The following is a 22307-nucleotide window of genomic DNA, read 5'->3' on the forward strand; positions in this document are numbered from 1 at the left end:
CTCACCTGGAAGAAACCTGAGTAGATCCAAACTTTCCAGTCTGTCTGTTTCTCTCGGCCAGCTTTCGAACATCTGACATGCCACGGTCAAGGATTCATCACAGACACACACACATTACATCCTCAGCAGTAAACACATGTTTCAAAGATCTCCTCTTATACTTTTTGCAAGCAGTACACTCTGCCAACTATGTGTACAGTAGATAATGTCTTGAATACTCTAAATTAGGACTTCTCGTGGAATCCTATTCAAAGCCACCATGTGTACATTTGAGGATTTCCTGTGTGTTTAGATCCATGATCAACACATCCATACATTTGAAGTGGGATTGCCTTAAAGCTTGTTTCTCAAGATAAAATGTTTAGCCACTTCAATATTTTGAAACATGTCACACAACATACAATTCTACACATGCAGTGTGTGTTTAATACATGTTTTCTAATTTAATTAAGTGTTTTGCATATCTAAATGTATGCCAAATATAAAACGGATCTTAAGATGGAGGAAAGATATGTCATGTATTACTCAGGAGATTCAAACTGCAGACTTTCCCATCAGATTAGATCTGCGTTAGGATTATTGTAATGTCCTGTGAGCCATAGAGCTACATCAAGACCCTCTTTGGGCAAAAACACATATGGTAGCCGCCGACATAGAGACAGCGTGAGTGAGCAGAGATGATCTTCAGGGATAGAGAGCGAGATCACAGCAGCCTGGAGCTGGATCAATGGGAAAGCTTTTAACCACAGACACACAAACTCACACCGGCCCTCTCGCACACAAACACGTACGCGCAAATGAACGCACACAAAGGCAGGGCGATTGATGTCAAGTTGTCTAGTAATACACTGGCTTGTGGAGTTGCAAAGCAATTCAATTAGGATTTCCTTGTTTTTAAAGCCTGCAAAGAGCTGAGACAAATCCAATCGACAAAGAGGGAGAGGGAGAGAGGGCGGGAAACCGTGATAAGTTGATGGATGGATTGATAGCTGGAGAGCAGATCACAAATCAAGGAGGCCTCCAAGACACAGATACACAATAATATGTAGGTTAGCACATATATACAAGCCTGACGCACATCACACGCTGGACACCTGTGCATCAGTGTATTATGCATAGGGATGACAGGGCGAAGAGCAGAGCAGCTTACTGTAATCTCATCACCAGCACACCACTGGGGGAGAGGTCAGTGCGCACACACACACACACACACACACACACACACACACACACACACACACACACACACACACACACACACACACACATACATGAAGAAATAAAGAGGAAAAGGTGAAAGAGAGAGAGAGATTTGAGTATTATCGAACATTAATATTTGCTCCCATCACTTGAAGTAGACAAGTTGCAGCCAATGACATGCATCAATCATTCTTAATGGAACATTTCAATTGATTTCCAACATGAGTATTCAAGGTCACAGAAATTGCCTCTCTACGGTGTGCGTGTGTGCGTGTGCGTGTGCGTGTGTGTGTGTGTGTGTGTGTTTGTGCACTATAAATGAGGTCAACGACTCTTATATTTCACTGGATATATCTAAATGTGTTCCATTCACAACTTCTATTCCCACATATCTCCTCATCTATTTTCCCTGTATAAAAACCGAGCCATATCACGACCCCCTATCTCTTTCTATTGTAACCCTGGCCCGCATAATAAGGCCATGTGAGACAAACAGTGGGCATTAACACAAGGCTCCGACCAACAGCTTCCTCAGCGAGAGGAAACGCCACACAGTGCAGTGTGTGAATGGGAACATTTGGCTGAGCCCAGAACAAATTATGGTTTCTTTCTCAACGCTCACCCTCTCTTTCTGTGTGTGTTCGATCCATTCTCGCTATGATTTCACTTACAATTCTCTGTGTGTGTTTGTTCTGTGAAACAAAGCACTCGGTCAATGGTATATTGTTTGCATGCCCAAGTGTGTATATGCGAGTGTGTATGTGTTTTATAAGCACCGTAATGTTATTGTTTGGTCTTATTGTGATCAGTAAAGCAGCATTTTAGCCGGATGAGACGGAGATATTGTAAGCAGAGCTGAATATGGAAGTGCCATGTTGGTCAATTGGGAAGAAATGTGTATTTATATTTCCTCCTTTTATGAAAAAATGAAACATATCAGAGCTTTTTCTTTCTTATCTGTTAAGTTGTTTAGTGAATAAAGCAAGATCTACGAGTGTAGAAGAAAAGGGAGAACAATAATGAAATAAGACGGGGAAAAAGAGAGGGAAAACAAGAGGCTAACAAAGTGAAAATTGGGTAGAAAAGAAGAGCAAGATGGTTAACATGCTGACAGAATTGATCAATAACACACTCCAAGAACAAACGTTGGCCAAAGTCTCACCTCAAGATTTGTCCTAAAAACTTAATTATAGGCCTAAACCTTAACCACACAAAACATTTTAAACAAACTTTGATTGTTCCTGTTTCTAAAACACTCATCAAGCCCTTCCCCTAGCCTCAGCATTAGATGAAGTCTCAAACTAAATCTGACAGGATGGCAATTACTGTGCTCTTAACATGGCGTAGTGGGCAGCTGGGATTGGTAGATGCCACATTGAGCGCTGGTGCTGGGTATTTGTCACCGTGGGTGCCCCATCTGCTGCTTTTGCCTACAAAATAAAAGAGGTGGATGGCTATTCTTCTTTCAACCCAACAAAATCTCTAAATTCAAGGATGAAACGCCAAGGTTACGTGACATTGTCTCTGCTTTTTGTTTATGATACTGTCTTAGAGAGACACCGCACAGCTTCTGGATATAATCATTCATAGAGAAATTCATCTTATTCAAGTTTAGAAGGGATTCAAATATTAGCAGAATTGAATAGCAATAATAATGGCGTGATAGACAATAAACGCTGGATCAATCATTAATGGCTGATTAAGCACGTCTATTACTACTTAAGGGGTTGCAATTATGCTGTTGGTATAAATACACACTCAGTTTCCAATTCATTAGGCACACCTAGCTCAACTAATGGAGTCTGCAAGAATCATGAAAGAAATCGTACCATCACAGATGTAATTATGTTTCGTTTTTGTTGAAACACGATGGAGGAAGTTTGTGACAAACGCGTGCATTTTACAAAATGAAAAAGCCTAATTGGAATTCACCTTTTAACACATCAAATCTTACACTGCACATGTATAAGGTAGGTTAAGTTATATTTATTTGGGATGTCCAAAAACCACATGTGCCTGAATCTGTGTTTTTTTCCCCCCACATTGTTTATATTAATTCATCATGTTATATTGTTACACATGTGATATCAGATGTAAGATTGAACATTACAAAATCACATATGAAATTGATGTTACCACAGCCTAATCTATATCATCCAAATGAATCACATTACATGAGCTAAAACTGAATTTTTGTGTACAGGAATGCCCAACATCTAATTGAAAGCTCAATCAAAAAGACGTTTTTATAAATAAATGTGAGCTTTAGGGAATGAGGCACAGATAGAGAGAAAAGAAAGAGGGGGCGCGGATGATGAAAGGATACTCTGAATGGACTTCTCGTTCCCATCTGATAGCAGAACTTCCTTCACGTCAGCACAAATGGCAACCTGAGAGACAGGAAAGACAGACAAATGAAACAACACAGAACAAAAGAACCAAACCAAAAGCACCCTTAGATGAAGCAAACATCTGAACACACACACAATAATGACATAACCATATCTACAAAGCTTCACTCCTGGCAGCGCGGCCCGCCCCACCCTCTCTCTCTATTGCTCCCTCTCCTCCCTGCCATTTTCCTCTCTATCTTCACCCCATTTTTATGTCTGCATTATTTTAATCATTCAATCAAATCAGTCAATACTTTTATCATTGTGGCTAGCGGTGGGGGCTGCTATCTTGCTATCACTCTGTTCAGTAATTGCATTGTGACAGGGGATGATGGCAAGCGCAGAGCCTTTTCATTTGACGCTGGGTGTTTATCGGGCCGAGCCATCACTCCGTTCGCCGCTGTCACTCTGCACTCGGCTCGCCGGGCCTGCCTGATGCCCTTCATATAACTTTGCGGCGCAGTGTGTGAGAGGCGAAGAGAAAGAGAGGGAGAGGCAGCGAGACGGTAGGATGGATGGAAAGCTTTGTGCTGCGCCGTGTGAGGGAGATATAGATAGAGAGGTGTGTGCTTTACTATAACCTCATCATTTCACATTCCCCTTTCTTTGCAGATGCTTTTTTTTCATGTCAGAAAGTGTGTGTCAGGCTGTCAATTTCTGTTAAGGAGTGTGTGTGTGCATGGGAGGGTGTAAGTGCAAGTAGCTATTGTGTTGGTATGCACACACATCTAAATGGCTGCTTCAATGGCATATGGAATACATGATGAACCAAGTGTATTCAAATGTCTAAAATGAAACAGAACACACACATGCATGCGTTGACACACATGAACACAGACACACACACATGTTAAGGCCCTGCAGGGTGTGTGAGGGGGTCACTGAGTGCTGTGCGTCCCACCATCTGCTCAAATAGAGGAGGAGACCTCAGGGCTGAACCCGAGCATCCAGCTGAAAGATCAGGAGCCTAACGCTGACACAACCTCAAACATCACACACACACATGCAGAGCCAGGCTCTATCCAGAGGTGGAGAGAGTACTTAACTTAACAAATTGACTTGTACTGTAAAAAACACTCAATTAAAAGTAAAAGAACTGCATTGACAATGGTACTTTAGTAAAATAATTATTAAGTATGATCATGAAAATGTACTTAAAGTATGTAAAGTTATAAATTACTCAAAAGTACAGAAAAAAATCTCAAAATTGTTGAAAATAAATTTAAATATTTAAAAGAAAAAGCAGCACACATTTGATAAATCATTAAGTAAAAGTACTTAAACAATTAGAAAAGTACTTTATAATTCCTTTATATGTTAACTTGCTTTTTTATGATGCTGCTACTTATTTCTCTAACCATGGATGTGTACTTTGTTGTTATTTTTATTAACTGTACGTTTCCCCACTGAATAAAGGATTTCTGGATTTTGGGGTTAAGGCCAGAAAGACATATCTTAATCTAAATGTATGTGAAAAGGTTCTATACATGGATACTTTCTGTGATGGGTTGTTTTACATCTAAGGCATGAAGATGGGGAATAAGTTAAATATGATCTGAAACCTAGAGTGCAGTTTACCAGAAGCATGATGGAGGAATGTCTAATTAAGGAAAGAGGAATTCAAACAAAGGTCTGCAAATGGCACAGAACAGAAACACAAGGGTGAGGTAGAAAGGTCAATAAAAACAAAAAAGCAGGGTGCGAAATATGCAACAACTAAATAAATAATTTAAATAATAAGTAACGTGTGGTGTCAGTGACAGATGAGGGAGGGATGAGGAGAAGGAGAGGTGTGAAGGAAGGATTCCATCTCAAGCCACCAATGTCAAAACATGGTGTATTGACTGCCAGGAGATAAAAAACAGGCTTTCTCACACTCACACACTCACACACTCACACACTCACACACTCACACACTCACACACTCACACACTCACACACACAGGCATCCAGCAGATCGATGGGACACTGACGCCTGCTATGTGGAGGGGCCCTTAAGACCCTGGCTAATAAACCCTATGGCTGACAGACTGCGGTATATCTGAGTGTCAGTGTGCGTGGGCTGAGTCAATACAGGACAGCTTTTAAGACCCAATCTAGTTGGTACAGCCAGGAGTCACTACACAGGTGTGATTATGTGGATAAACATAATGAACAACACTTCTTATAATCATTTTAAATTATACTGTTATTCTGAAAAACTGGCTTCATGTCCAAACAAGGTAGTTTTAATTATTTGTATTCTGAAAATATAAACCATCTGAGTAAATTATGCAATGTTTGAAGAGCTTTTTGCCAGTTTTTATGGCATGTTAACAATAATTTGACATCAATCACAAAAACAAGTTGGTAAACAGATAACAGGTAGTGTGAAAAGATGCTTCAAAATGCACCTACTGTACGTACATGCAGGGTTTTGTGAGAATCTGTTTTTGATATGATCAAATGGATCAAGGATATACACACCTAGCATGTTAGGTGTTAACAAGTAGAGAGCTAATAAAGGCACATGTGGTTAAGAAGGAATATTAAACACACAGGCTTCTGTTGATTTAGAGTGTCTAAAGAGTGCACAAATACACGTATGAAGGTACAAAAACACACACAAGAAGTAAATGATATGTTCATGAGTAGGTATGGATACTGTGTGCCCATGCTGTTTCTGTATTGACTGAAGAGGGTCAATTTCATGAAGGAAGCCATGCCAGATATTTGTATATCTCTCTGTGTGTGTGTGTGTGTGTGTGTGTGTGTGTGTGTGTGTGTGTGTGTGTGTGTGTGTGTGTGTGTGTGTGTCTTACCATGAGCCCAGCAAGGCAAGTCATACCTCCTCCTAACTCACACACTGCACCCCTGAAAGACAGATAGGGAGAGAGTAAAGAGAGATTCACCTCAAAACATCCAAACCTAGCAGTTTAGCACACACACACACACACACACACACACACACACACACACACACACAACACACACACACACACACACACACACACACACACACACACACACACACACACACACACACACACACACACACACACACACACACACACACACACACACACACACACACACACACACACACACACACACACAGTACAGTAGATGCACATACACACACCCACACGCGTATGGTATCATGCCAACACATACACATACAGTAAAAACAGCAGGGTAAGAAATATCAATTCAACCATCAACCTGGAAGCTGAATACTGAACATTGAGAAGCACAAGCTCAATCAGCGGGAATCTGAGGAAACACACACACACACACACACACACACACACACACACACACACACACACACACACACACACACACACACACACACACACACACACACACACACACACACACACACACACACACACACACACACACACACACACACACACACACACACACACACACACACACACACACACACACAGAGTCCTGTAGCTTGCATGCTCATTCAACCCTTCTCTCCATCCTATTCCTCCTTTCATCTCCCCTTCCCCTCCATCTCTCCCCCTGTCCTCTTTCATCCCTCCCTGCCTTCCTCCCTCCCCTGCTGACCTTCACTACGCTGCTCTGATCAATACCCCTCTCTTCCTCGTCTCCCGCCTCTTGAATGTTAAAACAGGAAATCAAAGGGTGACGTTCCACCTTGAGTGGAAATCAAAGGTGCCCGGGTGCTTTTCAGCCGCGTGCCGCAGGGCAGGCCCAGCGCTCAGCAGCCGAGAGCCGGGGAAAGAGCAACGCGGGACAACACAGAGAGGCATGGAGCGGCACAGAATGACACCCAGCGTTTACACCGGGGCCCAGTCACATTTAAATGAACTGCTATCACAACAAATGCAATGCTTTCAATATGTTTGAAGAATATACGGCCATCTTACTGATTTGTATCATAAACAGACACGCTGGAGAGAGAGTCATTACATGCTTTCTGAATAATTTGTTTAAAATGCAATAGTATTTCTTTATTTGAGCGGACATTATTTTATTGTCATAACTATCTGAATTGAAATAACAATGCACCTTGACTTTCCAAACTTTATTACAACTTCAAAAACACCAATGCTGCTTTACTGACGTGCTTAAATACACAGCTTGTTTTCTTGGTGAAAGAAAGGTTTCAGGAGAATAACGACTCACTTGAACATGTGGCGTTTCTGCAGACAGTAATGAGCCATCACCTCTTCAGACGGCCACACACCTAAAGGAAAAAAAGAGACCAACGGAGAGTTAGAGACTCAGTTACTAACTGATGTTTATCCATTTTAGCGACAGATCTTTATTTGCAGGCATTTATAGCATCAATAATGTGACAAAGCGCTTTGATTCCAGTGTCTCAGCATCAGAACGCCTCAATATTGATATAAAAACAATGAGTGTTCACTGAAACATAATTGGATGCATTGTGTTTTCCAGTCTGTGTTCATTTGCTTCTCTTGTGGTTTCCACCTTGCCTGTGATCCAAGGCTTCTCTGTCTGTGCGTCTGTCTATCCTAAATCCTTGCAACACACTCTCTCATTGGGCACTGTGTATGCAAGTGTGTGTGTGTGTGTGTGAGTGTGGCAGGGGGTCCGGTGGGTGATAATCACAGCGTGCAGGCCTGTCTGGCTTATCACCTACTGTCAGCCCTTCTCCTTCTGCCGTGCATGTAACACACACTGACGCACACACACTTGCACACTTGCTGCTATGTTCCTCGTCTCTCAACACACATTCACAGAAACAAACACACACGTTGGCAGAAGAAGAAGTAAACATTCATTTGAATAAAACTTCAGCTTTTTCGCTTCTGGCTTTGAACAAGAAGGTTGGCGCTGTCCGTGTGTGTGTGTGTGTGTGTACATATGCATGTGTTTATATGAAGGAGTTGTTGAGAAAAGAGAATGAAGGGATAGAGAATGAGTTGGAGAAAGCCAAGCGAGGGAGACAGAGATAGAAAATGAGCGAGGTAACAAGAGAAAACTGGGGAAGGCGGGAGGGTTGGAGGAGGAGGAGGAGGGAGAAAAGGTGGTAGTCGATATAATAAGCGGCTTACAGACGGTCTCTCTTCACCTCATGGGGCAGACATCACTGCTCTCTCACTCTCCCTCTCTGAGTCTATCACTCTCACCCTCCGTCTCTCTCGCTCTCTCTCTTTCCCCTTCGCTCCGTTCCGCCAAGATTAGCTCAAGCAAGCAGGATTTAATAATGCCTATTGATAAAATGTCCAAATATTCCTTTTCCCCATTAGAAAAAAAACACGCTTTCTACGTCTTGGCCTGACTACACACACACACACACACACACACACACACACACACACACACACACACACACACACTCACACACACACACACACAATGACAGCCAGCTATACTGTGTGTATAGAGAGTGTCAAGACACGTAAGGCTTAAATAAGGTGACATTTTAAATTTCATCTGTTATTCCCCTTCAGCCAGGCGCTTGTCACACAGCTAGAAAACTTCATACTGTCATCTGCCACTTCGGTGAGAACAGACACGCTATATAAAATGTAGAGAAATAGTAGAAAATATCTCAAAATGTGTTGTTTGTTGATGTGCACAACACAATACATACATATAAGTTGAGATATCAAATAGTATCTGGATTTGTGTTCTTTTTAAATTAGGTCTTTGAAGGACAAGGCTGGATATATTCTATATTATGAGAACATATTTAACCATGATTTATTGTCTATCTCTCTATAAACTCCTAAGCCTTTTCGATCGGAAAAATCATTCATAATGGGTCAAAATGCAAGGTTACATTTATACAGTAAATGGCCAAGTCATTTCCTGAAAGAGATCAGAATAGTCGTTTTTGTAAAGTGTTTCTTAAACAGGAGCCGTGGATTTGAAAACACTTCGTTATTAGCAAGTTTAAGTACAAAAGTACAAAACCACATATTACCCTTATTCAAAATGTTATATAGATTATTGCCTCTATTCAATGTAAGTAGAATTTGGATTGACTGGGGTCAGGCACAGAGCAAAGCCTCAGTGTTTCCCTGATGAATGACAATCAGTAATTACATTCCAGTATTCACACGGCAGTCAGGAACAAATAATTCAAAGCGGCTCGGCTGCAGGACAGAGAATGGACACTACAGCAACCTCAATCTGTTTAATCCTCCAGGATAGGTGTATGAGTGTCTATAGCTCCATCCTAAATGTCTCCCCTTCCCCCCTTAACTTTGCCCCCTCCCCTTGTGATTGTGTGTTCACATGAAATGTAATGGGGGTCCCACCGCACACCTTTGCCCTGGGAAATGACAGTTTAGCCCCTCCCCCCTGTTTCCACACATGTTCCACCATGACACTTGACATCAGGGGCCACCCGGCACATCTTGGGCAGATGAACAGTAGAGGGTGGTAATGCAACATTAAACCGGGGGGAGATCTGCCACTCAGCAACACTGAGCAGGGAAATGATGGACACCCACACTGCATTTTCTATGCTTTTCACTCTGCTGTTGATTTTTTATGATGTGCACAAGTCACGAGTGGCATATAATTGGCTGTTGGAGTGGCCCCTATCCCTGAAGCTAAAGGGGAAGGTCTCAGAGAGGAATGTGGATGAAGCATTTCTCCTTATATACAAAAGAAGGACGTTTTCTTTGTTCAGGTGGTCTAAGCATTCCTATAGGGTTTATGTAAGTGTTAAACCAAGATGATTCAAGGCAATCTGGCATAAAGAAAAAAATACAACGTTGTCAGTGCAATAATGTACATTCCTAACAGGTGCCTCTCACCATGGCCTGCTCCTGCCCTGTAAACTCACTGCTGCCCATACTCCCACATTCACTTTCTTTCATACAAAGTTATGTGCCTGTGTGTTCATTTGCGTGAGTGTGTGAACATGTGTGTGTGAGAGACAGCTTTAAGTAATAAAGCTCTGTAAAGCATATGTGAATCTGATGGTTAATCCCCAACTCCAATGACATTAACAGCCCAGGGTGATAGTGTGTGTGTGTGTGTGTGTGTGTGTGCATGCAGGTGTGATAAGTATGTGGGGCCTGTTTGTGTGAATGCGTGCCTCCCAGGTCGAGGTGCACTGTAGGAAATGAAGGGATCAGGAGTAGAGAGCAGATTATTCTTCCTGAGGATAATGAAATTATTTCCCACCTTCAATTAATGGATGAGGAAAGGAAGCATCGCAGGTGTGTGTGTGTGTGTGTGTGTGTGTGTGTGTGTGTGTGTGTGTGTCAGCTTAAGTGTTTGGTCTCAGGCACTGAACCTTGTCAGTGGTGTTACCCTGGAAAACCATATGTGAAGCTTATTGGGGATCCTTGTTTACTCGCCACAGGGTTGCTTAAATGTAGGAATAACTTTTGATTTCAACATACCATGCAAGATGGACTCGCATATTTGAGTTCATTTTATGCATAAGGAGGCTTGTCAATTGTTTGTTTGCAACCATTTTTTATAGTAATGGTAATGAAATCTAATCATAATCTCAATTTAGAAAATGATGTGATAATTATTTTATTTGAAACACAGGTTTTAGCACATATGGCTGATTTCTATACTTCAATGCTTTAACATTTAACTCTGAAAAGAATCCCAAAGAAAGTGATGTCACGGTGATTTTTTACAAAATAAAAAAGAAACCAGCTGAATAAGTTGTGAGTACTGCAAGCGGTTGCACGCTTTCTATATTTCTTGATCATGTGCTTTCTTAGAAATCCTAAGGACATGCCTCATGGTGTGCGTTATAAAACTCAGACACAATGTAAACTGTAGTGGAGGTGGAAGGCCGGTTGAACCAATCAGATCTCTTGCTTGCAGCTACACGTTGAGTCTACTTTGCAGTGTTCTGGTTCTAAACCCTCCACATCCTTGTGACCCGGGGAACTCCGCGATTTAAGGCAGCGCTAATCTGGCCTCGGTAGCTGTCAGTAATCTCATGCACAGGGATGGAGTTACCATCCATCCCTCCGTTTCTGCTGCTTATCCAGTTTGGACTGCAATGGCAGCAGGCCGAAAAAGGTCACCCAGTCATCAGGTTATCCTCCCCCCCCCCCCCCCCCCCGGCTTCCAGGTTTTCCAGAGGAATCCCTGACCTTTGACCGGCCTGTGATCAGACGGCAGAGGGATGGAATTAGCTAAAGAGCTAATTCAAATATCTGGATCCAGTTACTATTTAGGGAAAGACAACCTTGAATAACTCACTAGCTAAGCCACGTTATGCTAACAGTGCTTAGGACAAGGCTATTACTGTACTCCTCAGTACTGAGAAATAATCACACAGCCCAAACACTTAACTTAACTCTTATTTAAAAGATAAGAGGACCTGCTTTTGTGACCTTGTGCTGAAAGCAATATAAAGTGTTGCGGTTATTTTTTTTGTTTAAATGTCTGCAAAGTTGAAGTATGTAGTAGAAAGGTTAAAAGACAGGCAGTGTATTGCAAGTCTGACATATGTATGACCTATGGAGGGGATAAAGTCCAGCCAAATAAGTGGTAATGTCAATTTTTCTCAAGACAAAGAGAGGAGAATTTTGGATTTTCTTTTTCAATTGTTGATGATGAGGGGAATGAATGAGGACTGCTCCATTATTTCTGTAGTCAAAACAAATCTTTGGTCTTACATGAAAGTTTCTTCATACTTCTAGTGTAACTGCGTTTTCACCTCTTTGACTCTCTGCATTTACCATCACAAAGGTGAGTTTAAGATCAGCTGACGGCCTAGTCGTGTATGCTTAACAATTGAATAACATGCTTTACTTATGTCAGGTGATGTATTTATAGTTACAAGGCGCTGATATATGAGGCACTGCTGTTCCTTAACACAGCTTGCGATTTTGCTCAGTTTCCTATATCTTTGGGGAAATAAAATGTGTTTTCTCCACCATTCTTTCAGCAGTCTGCGTGAGATCTCCTGCTGAGGACAGAATGCTGCTATAGTGATATAGAAAGGAGACGATGAGTAAAAGAACAGGAGGTAGATGATCGGAGGGGAGGAGAACGCAAAATACCGTGTGGATGGGGAGAATGGGAACAATCTTAAAAGGAGTGCAGATGAACAGCGAGGAGGAGGAGGAATAGGAAGGGAGGAAGTTAAGCAGGAAGGAAGTGAATGCTTAATAAAATATGGGGATGATTGCAAAAGGAGAAAGGAAAGGGGGAACAAGATGAAGAAGCAGAGGAGGAAGAGTGGGGAGAATAAGGCAGGGAGAAGAGAGAGAAGGAGGGAGAAAAGAGACAAGGAGGGAGAGGAGGAATGGGAATGAGAGGAGTTGTACGAGGGAAGGAGGCGAGGAGGATGGCAAAAAAATTGACGAAAGGAACGGGGTGTCAAGATGGGGTTAAGTGGGCCATGATGTTGCTTCGAGCTCGCACAAACACACACTCTCACACTATCACTATTACATACTGATACACACAAACACACACAGTGTCTTTCTCTCCCCTCCGGCCCAGCGTGTCTTCAGGCTCCGTTGCTCTCTGGCGGTGATCCGTCTCCACATTAAGCGAGGCCTCAGATAATTCCTAAGCCTCCTCCATGGCCGATCCAATAAGGGATAAGGCTCTCGGCTGGCCATGATCAACTGACAATCTGTCCTGTCACACGGCTACTTTAGTGGAGGCCAGGATTACCCCGGCCAACCTAGACAGGGTGCACACAGTTCACAAGACCACGGAGCTGATATGTGCACGTGTGCGTGCGTGTGCGTGTGTGCGTGTGTGTGTGTGTGTGTGTGTGTGTGTGTGTGTGCGTGTGTGTGTGTGTGTGAGAGAGAGAGTCAAAGAGTAAGACAGATACAGATTGAAGAAGATTGTACACACAGGTAAAAGTATGTGTATTTGTGAGAATAAGAGCTGGTTTCTGCATGTGGTTTTTGTTACCAGTGGTAGTTTTGGGGTTTCAAATTGACAATAAGCAGTGAGATCTCTGTGACAAAACACTACCTACTTAAATATGGTACTTAATAAAGGATAACACTTTTACAGATTAGACTGCAAAACACATTTGTATCTTTCAAAAGTACATACATCTACAACAACAACATTATTTGTGATGTGGGTAGGCTCCTGGAAATCTGCTTTATTGCCCTTTAGATGCAGAACCTGACCTTGTACTAGAGTTCAATAATATTGTTATGTTGTAAATACAATAACCAATACATTACAATTTGTTTATTAAAGGTCACCTATTGTGCAAAATCCACGTTTTCATGTCTCTTCTACATCAACATGTGTCCGCTCTGTGTAAAGAGATTCTGAAAGTTTCAGGAAAAAAGATTCTCTCTTTTTGTCCTGATCCATTTATAAAAAACCTGTCTGAAAATGAGCTGATCAGATTTTGGTCACTTTATGATGTCATAACGATGTTTTGGCTTGTGTAACCATTAGCCAATCACCAACCAAGGTAACCCCCCCCCCCCCCCCCCCCCTTATCACCTGAATCTCCTCCTAGAGCACCATTGTGTTCTTTTTAACCAAATATCTCTCAGAGGGGCGTGGGGAGGGGCTCCTTATTTTCATCTAAAGTAACAGACAGAGAATCAACACTTTTGAAACAGGGCTGAAACAGAGGGGGTTATGGGTAATGCTGCAATGATCCGTTTGGTGTTTGGAGCCAAACACTTCAGAGACATGTTTTGCATATATCTGAGACCTATAATATATTGATGAAAAACAGTATAATAGGGGACCTTTAAGTTTAACTGAGGAGTTGTGTCTAATTATCTTAATGATAACAAATTGATGGAGATACTTTTTGAGAAGCTTCATAGGTGCATACTGCTGTCACCTGATAAAGGATAAAGAACACTTTCACTGATTTTATTTTCAGAATAAAATGGCTTCAAGGATCTCCATCACCTGATGAATCAGAATAGTTCAGGTGTCCAGAAAAGATGTAACTATTAATAGCTGTGTGTTAAAAATAATAGCAATTACAAAATCCTCATTCTTCCAGGCTGCTGTGTTAAACACACACGCTGTGAATAGACAGTTTAGATAGCCTATTCGCCTTTCACCAGAAGAGCCAGGCAATGTGTGATAAGCATCGACATTCTAGCCAACAGAGTCTGCCTTGGAGACACTCCTGATCCCTTTTTCCATTGGAATAGGCTCATTTTTACACATGCACGCACACACACACACACACACACACACACACACACACACACACACACACCACACACACACACACACACACACACACACACACACACACACACACACACACACACACACACACACACACACACACACACACACACACACACACACACACACACACACACACACACACACACACACACACACACACACACACACACACACACACACACACACACACACACACACACACACACACACACACACACGCTTGGAGGACTGTGCAGGGCTTCGATAAGCGTGGCCCTTCTCTCTCTCTCTCTCTCTCTCTCTCTTTCTCTCTCTCTCTCTCTCTCCGAGTAAACATCGTTTTGGATTAGGCAGAGTATAATGAGAGCAGGGGGCTATCTGCCCACCACGCCCGCATTGTGGCCCCCCGCTCCTCTCTGAGGGGGCCGGGACCAATCTTTACTCTGCTATTTATCCCCCTCCTCTGATAGCTTACTTATCTGCTGCAAAATGCCAGGGCTGACTGCCTGTCTAACTGCCCCTATAACTGTCTGCCTGGTCCACGCCCTCCTGTCTGTCTGTCTGTCTGTCTGTCTGTCTGTCTCTCTGTCTGTCTGTCTGTCTGTCATCCTGTCCTCAAGCTTGCAAAAGCATTAAGACAAATACATGACTACATCTTATTTGATCGTATCTCCACCTGTCCGTCAGCACGTCTAACATGATGGACTCTTTTCCTGAATCTCACCTGGTGCTGGATGCTGTAGAGAAGGACAGCACTGCAGCAGGAGTGATATTATAAAGGCAAAGCAATGTGTAATGTACAGCAACAAGGACACTCGTTGCAAAGCTATAGAAAATCACCACTTGTGGTTGCATCTTAAATTATTTGAAGGGTATGTTTTGCTATTTTTTTTTATTTTATTATGTACGGATAAATGTACATGTGGAGAGGTTCTGAGGGGAAAAAAGCCACACTGCTTTTAAGTGATGTTGGTGTATACATCTAATTGATGGTATAGAAAAAGCAACCAATTGAGTGTGAAAGCAGCAACCCCGATATTACAGGGTACTTTATATAAAGTCACATATCAGTTAGATTAAGAACTCACCGCCACGCAGTGTATTATTTCATACCAACCCTTAAAAACCAACAAAAATGAGTGATACACTAAATATACATAATTTTATTTCTGTAGTGCACTGTTTTTACTCAAGTGCGAAGCAGTATAATGAATAATTTGCTTTCTAGCTGTAACTGGTATTATAATATCAATGTTTTACATGAGCTGCTTCCTTCACCCAGCATGCCCTGTGCTTCTCATTGACAATGAATGGAAGTAGAGAGTGTACACTTGATGTGAAATTAAATTACATCTGGTGCTCAACCATTGTCGGTACAGAGCGAGTGGAGGAACGCAGGGAAGTGAGGGTTACAGGAGGAGAGTTGAATAAAGTATGGTGAAGGAAAAGTAAGGAGCGAGAGACAGCGGCGCAGAAAAAACAGAGAGAAGGAACGATCGAATGAGATAGGAGGGAGTGAGATGTGGGGAGAGACAGGGGGAGGCAGAAACAAAGAGGGAGTTTGACATGTGGCTAATAGACATATCAGCGCTGAGGTGTGGGGTTTAGCTGGCAGACGAGAGCTTTGCAGAGCTTCATTCATTGATTAGCATATACGGAGAGTGGCATGGGGCCGTGTGACAACCCCAGATTACGCTACACACACACACACACACACACACACACACACACACACACACACACACACACACACACACACACACACACACACACACACACACACACACACACACACACACACACACACACACACACACACACACACACACACACACACACACACACACACACACACACACACACACACACACACACACACACACACACACACACACACACACACACACACACACACACACACACAGTAGATTGCCACAGATTGCATCTCTCTCCTTCCTTGGAGAAAGGCAAGGATGTCAAATTACAGGGTGTCACCTGCACCAAGCTATCTAGTTTCTTGAATTTTAATGTATATAAACAATTAGGACAGGAGAAAGAGAAAGAAATGGGAATGTGGGTGATTGAAGAGGAGGATAGATGGAGAGCAGAGGAATAAAGGGAGGGAGAAAAGAGTTGGGATAGTATGAGGAAAATAAGAGGAGAGACAGGGAGAGTGAAAGGGGAAGAGGAGGGGAGTCAGCGAAGGTAGAAAATGAGATACAGGTGCCGGGGGGGAGAGGGACAGTTGAGATTAAAACGACTGATGAGAGGTTCTTGTTTCTGGGTTCACGGAAAAAGAATAAATCAATATGAGAAAGCATGACAGCTGCCACTGAGCCCCTCCCCGCCTCCAACCTGCGCTATTCTAACTGATGACAAAATGAAAGCAAAACAGAATCAAAGTCCAGGAGCGATATGTGATGATATGAAATAAAATCATTTGATCAATATATATGTATCTCGTTATTTTGCCATCTTTCTTTTACATACATTAAACTATCCACGCCTGTGCAAGCTTCAATTTGAATTTGAATGAATATCCAAACTGCATAATGTGTGAAAAACTGTTCCATTTTGTGTCACGTCAAAAACAACCTCTGTTTTTACAAAATTCCGTGCCCTGGGTAGGATTTGTTTTAAAAAAATAAACACTTCTCAAACGAGAGCCATCTCCAAATAAATGAGATTGTTGGAGGCGAGAACACCAATACCTGAAGCTGTGTCAAGTAGTGTGTTGTTATCTGAGCAAGCCTGATTTTCCACATCGTATCTTAACAATAAAACAGCCAATTAATATGAAGTTGTTCCAGTGTAGTTTCTTTGAACATGTCAGGTCACCTTTGTTCTTTTTCTTGTCTGGCAGCAGACTTTCTAAGAGTGATTTTGTGATTTTATGTCCGTCAAATGTTTCAGTCTCCATTTAGATTAGTCAGCCACACAACACACTCAACACACTCAACACAGCATTTGGAAAACAACATTTGGTGAGTGACCCTCTGCCGCTGTCATCCAGTTATAGATAAGACTGAGAGGAAATGATAGGACAAAACTCTTCACACACTCTCCATGACTCAGTATGAAGTGTGTGAGTGTGTGTGGTTTTGGGAGAAAACATGTCTACCCCTGTGTGTGTTTGTACTTCTGTGGGCCCATCAGGGTGGTAGAGAGCAGGAACCGATTACGAGTCGTATGCCAAAGTTATCGAAATTCAAAAAGGGATGCGACGGATGTGGGGGAGAAAAGGATATACTCAGAGTGAGAGTGACAGAGCGGGGGAGAGGGTGACAGAGGAGGGAGGGCAGAAATCACACTGGAGACTCCAGGAGTCTGCCCGACGACTGCACTGATGCCTTAAACATGAGACCCAGATTTCCTATCTCGGTGAAGAGGTGCTGGGGGAAGAAGAGAGGAGAGGGAGATGGGGGAAGACATAATATAGAGGGGAGGTTATAGGGTGCATGGGGAAGGGTGTGGGAGGTAAACAAGAGGGTCCAGATCTGTTTCGGATACACAGACGGTGCTGCTGAGGGACACACTGTCAAATTTAACTGTGCAAATTGACTTTAATGTTATAACCTATAGCAATCCATCAAAGGGGGGTCGTATATGTCTGCAGTGATGTTTGTCCAGAGGCTGCCTTGCTAACATTTTAATTTGAGTGTGTTTTTTTTTATTCAAAACTGCAACTAAGGATTGTGTTTTGGTATCAATTCATCTGGAAATGATAAACTAATCATTTGGGTTTTCAAACGTCAAGAAATTGTGACCATGTCCATAACAATTTCTAAAGCACAAGGGGACACCTTGGAATTGCTCAATATTTCTGATCAACGGCCCAAAACTGACACATGAAGTTTAAGGACGAAAGAAAGGAGCACATTTTCACAACTTGAATAATTAATTTGATCTCATTCACTTCGCAATATTAATAAATACTAATAAATACTTTTAATATATACTAATAAATACTTTTAATATACATATATTGATCGTGGATTGGTATTTTCTGATGGATGAATGTCGTCTCATAGTTATACACTGTATGACTGTAACTGTGCTAAAGAAAGGGGAGACTTTTTGTATTTATTCAACAAAGAAGCAGCATAAGGAGGTTTGCTGTCATAAATTAGCAAATGTGAATAAAATAAGTTTGTTGAATAAGAACTCTGTAAGAGATAACATTTACACTTCTGATTTGGTACACAGGCTCTACAGAAAGTCATATGCCTTTTGCTGAATACAGTCATAAACTGTGTTAACTGTGCAGATCCACTGATTGGCCGCCTGCAGGGTCACTCTCGCACCTGATTGGCCACTTAGTTTCACGCTTCAACCAACATAAAGCTGGCCGATTTAAATTTCCTAAGGACACATTTGGTGGTTTTAATGTTCAGATGAGCAGCTGTTTTGGTTTGCTCTACCTTTTGTTTCAATTGTATGTAGTTGTGTTAGGATCAGTCTACTCTCGTGAAGTTGTTGGCTGTTGTGTAACCATGTTGTTACATTATATACATTGTTTTATATTAAATAAAAACATTTAATTAACTTTAATATGTAAAAAAGGAAACACTTTGAGTTATTCTTCAATACACTGAAACTTTGACAGAGGGCTTGCGATTAATTCAACCACTGGATTCACTGTTTAGGCTGCCTATAATGTTGGTCAAAATAGTCACATTGACGTTGACTAACTTCAATCATTTGTCAATTTCTGATCTCTAGTCAAGCTTTTCCAGAAATATTAAGAAGATCCCAACATTGGTTTTGGCATTTGACAAGGAGGACAAGCCAAAGCAACATGTATGACTTGATAGTGACTAAAATGAAAAACATGAGGCAGGATTTCTGAGCAGAGACGGGGGTGAGAGTATTTTATGAGAAGGTGCGAGCAGGGAGGAGGTTAATGGGGTGGACGATGGCGAGTTTGTGGGCTGAAGTATGGATGATTCAAACGGGTGTGGGCAGTGGTGGTGGTGGGGGAGGAGTGGTGGTGGCACGGTGTTAATTTGGGACGTTCAGAAGTGGAAGGAGACCCCCGGGGGCTCTCTGTCGCTCTCTCTCTCTCCTCTGAAATAAACTGCACTGCGACAAACTCTCCATGAGAGGCTGGCGAGTGCGTGCTCATGTGATACAGCAGTGTGTGTTTCTGACCGTGTGTGTATTTGCATGTGTGTGTGTCGGGCTGCCTGAAGGCTCCGTGTGTGCAGGCGTTTCATTGGAGAGGCAGATGAGCAGGGCAGATATCCCGGGGCGGCCTGGCAGTGGCCGGAGCTTTATCTGAGCTGAAATGATTTTAGCACTCCGTTTTAGAGCACTAACCCAGGAGCAATGTCACCCCCTCCTCCTCCGTTCCCTCCTTCTTCTCCCTATCTTTCTTTCTCTGTCATTTTCTCCACTTTTCTGTCTCTTATTCTCCTCTCGTCTAGACTCAGAATCAGAAACATGTATCGCCAAGTAGCTTTACACATACAATAATATACCTTGGTGTAGTTGGTGCATACATAAACGCAGTCATAGAAGGTCAATTGTAGGAAAAGGACCACACAAAAAACAAACTATTTAAAAAATATAGAGCGATATTAACATGAAATATAGATGTGAAAGCTGTGCAACGATTAAAAGAGGCTTTGTATACAAATGTGCACATTGGGAGGGTTGTGCAGGACTGAGAGTACTTCAATGAAAGAAAGTTTGTGTCCAGGGTGGGAGGGGTCGGCCACATATCTATTACTGACTTCTGGATTAGGGAGAAAGAGTGGGAATGAAAAAGAAAGAGAATGACAACAGAAGTCAAAATCACTTCTCAATTATTTTCTGATACGTTGATGTGTCGGATGTGTAGTTTAGCCTTCCTTTTCCCATTTATTTAAAAGGTTATTGTGGCTTTTTTTAATATCTGTTTATCACTGATTTAAAGTGTTGGAGAGAGTGACACCATAGAGATGCAAGGGCTACAACTATCTTTCCAGCTAATATTTTCATTACCAATAAATGTGCAGATTAGGTGTTTTATTTATCAATTGGACTATACAATGTCAGAGAGTTTTGCAATTTCGCTAAAGCCTAAGGTGACCAACAATCCAACACCAACAGATATTTAATTTAACGTCTTAAGCCCTGAGCCTGTTTTTCAGGTCTCAGGCTCGAAAATGACATTCCCAGAACAAATGACCATATCTTCCCTTCTAAAAGGGTTAAATTAATAATCTTTATTCTCAAAGTAATGATAAACCTGTGAGTTGGATGTAGAAAAGTCGGAATCAATATAGGGCCCCCCGTGCTCGATTTTGATGAATGAAATCTCTTTATAACCGTTAGAGCCAATGGAATCGAGGGAAAGTTATATACACACCAAAACGTTAACAAATAAGGAGTGAGAGTGACGCGTTACCAAAACCGGAAGCTGCATACACTCTGGTGGCTACCATTAGCAGCTAACTTTTCCGCTCCGATTTTTACATAAAAAATGGAATTATGGATTATAAATAATTTCTTCAAAGGCACAGGTACATTATCAACCTATGGATCAACAGTTGTAGCATTTTTTTTTTTCGTTTTAATGCCATTGAAAACGTCTTTTTACCTAATTGACAGCTACGGTGAGACGATCTGCCGTAAAAGCTCCGTAAAGGTACGTGTTGTGATGTCTGTGTTTGCTTCCCCTGTCGCAAGTTCGGATCGCTCAGTGATGATACTATACCTAAATAATCAGTGGAGTCTCAGCTTTAATCGGCTATATTGTATGTGCAGCTACGATAAGTAATAAGGGTATTTTTATCTTGAATTGTGTGCCGCAGTGCGTTAGAATTTTTTCGCTCAGGGGTCATTTAGACGCTTCTTATGAGACTTGTGTTTTGTTTTGGTAAAAATGGTTCATATCTTCAGTTAGCTGAGATTCTTCCCGTTAATCTGGTGCTACACATTAATAGTTTCATAAATGTTAAGAAGCCCTGAGACATTATCTCGAAACAAAAACGGTGGGAGGGGTCCAATGGGGGGACCGCCGTGCTTAAGAGGTTAATATAATTAAAGACCAATAAAGTTGCAGATTCATATGCAGTCAATCAGGTGATACACAGGTCATCGCTCTCAGCAACAGGAAGAACCATGGCCACTTTGAAATGAATAAAACGAACAAAGAAATCTAAAAGTAATATTCAAAGTTCAATGCCTTTAAATAACACTTTACGGTCACATGAACTGAAATGGTGTCGTATGTCAGTGGCTGTCAGACAGGTCTCTGACGCCTCAGCTGGATCCGCTGTTCGGGAACACTGACATTAAGTGGTGTTCCGTTGCATTTTCCCAGCAGGAGGTTATGCATTCAGACTTTTCTAGTTGTTAGCAATGCTACATCACAGTATGACTAATCCAAGTGGAGCCTCCCTCACCCACAATTTCCAACTTCTCCAAGCCCCTATTTATTTATTTCTCATACGAAAAGTCATATATTTGACGCAGGTCTCCCGCAATCAGAGCCATTATCACACCGGGCCAATGGCTAGATCCCACCAAGCAGCGGTATATAGTACCTTCCCCGCTGACCTTTTCCGGTCTCCCCCACTTTCTCACCCTGTTCCCTCCCTATACCTCACCACCACCATCAGTGGA

General features: G+C 42.0%; 1 protein-coding gene across 3 annotated transcripts in view; it reads right to left on the reverse strand.

Annotated features, from left to right (window-relative positions):
• Nucleotides 1-22307, reverse strand: part of camkmt (calmodulin-lysine N-methyltransferase) — a 115479-nt gene that overhangs the window by 23831 nt on the left and 69341 nt on the right. For all 3 annotated transcript variants that reach the window (XM_034152408.1, XM_034152409.1, XM_034152410.1), the window contains 4 exons: nucleotides 7737-7797; nucleotides 6395-6446; nucleotides 3527-3590; nucleotides 6-72 (listed from right to left, as the gene is read on the reverse strand). In XM_034152408.1, coding sequence (XP_034008299.1) covers nucleotides 6-72; nucleotides 3527-3590; nucleotides 6395-6446; nucleotides 7737-7797 — 244 coding nt within the window. The remainder of the gene's footprint in view (nucleotides 1-5; nucleotides 73-3526; nucleotides 3591-6394; nucleotides 6447-7736; nucleotides 7798-22307) is intronic.

This window comes from Trematomus bernacchii, unplaced genomic scaffold, assembly GCF_902827165.1.
Source record: "Trematomus bernacchii unplaced genomic scaffold, fTreBer1.1, whole genome shotgun sequence".
NCBI classification, from domain to species: domain Eukaryota; kingdom Metazoa; phylum Chordata; class Actinopteri; order Perciformes; family Nototheniidae; genus Trematomus; species Trematomus bernacchii.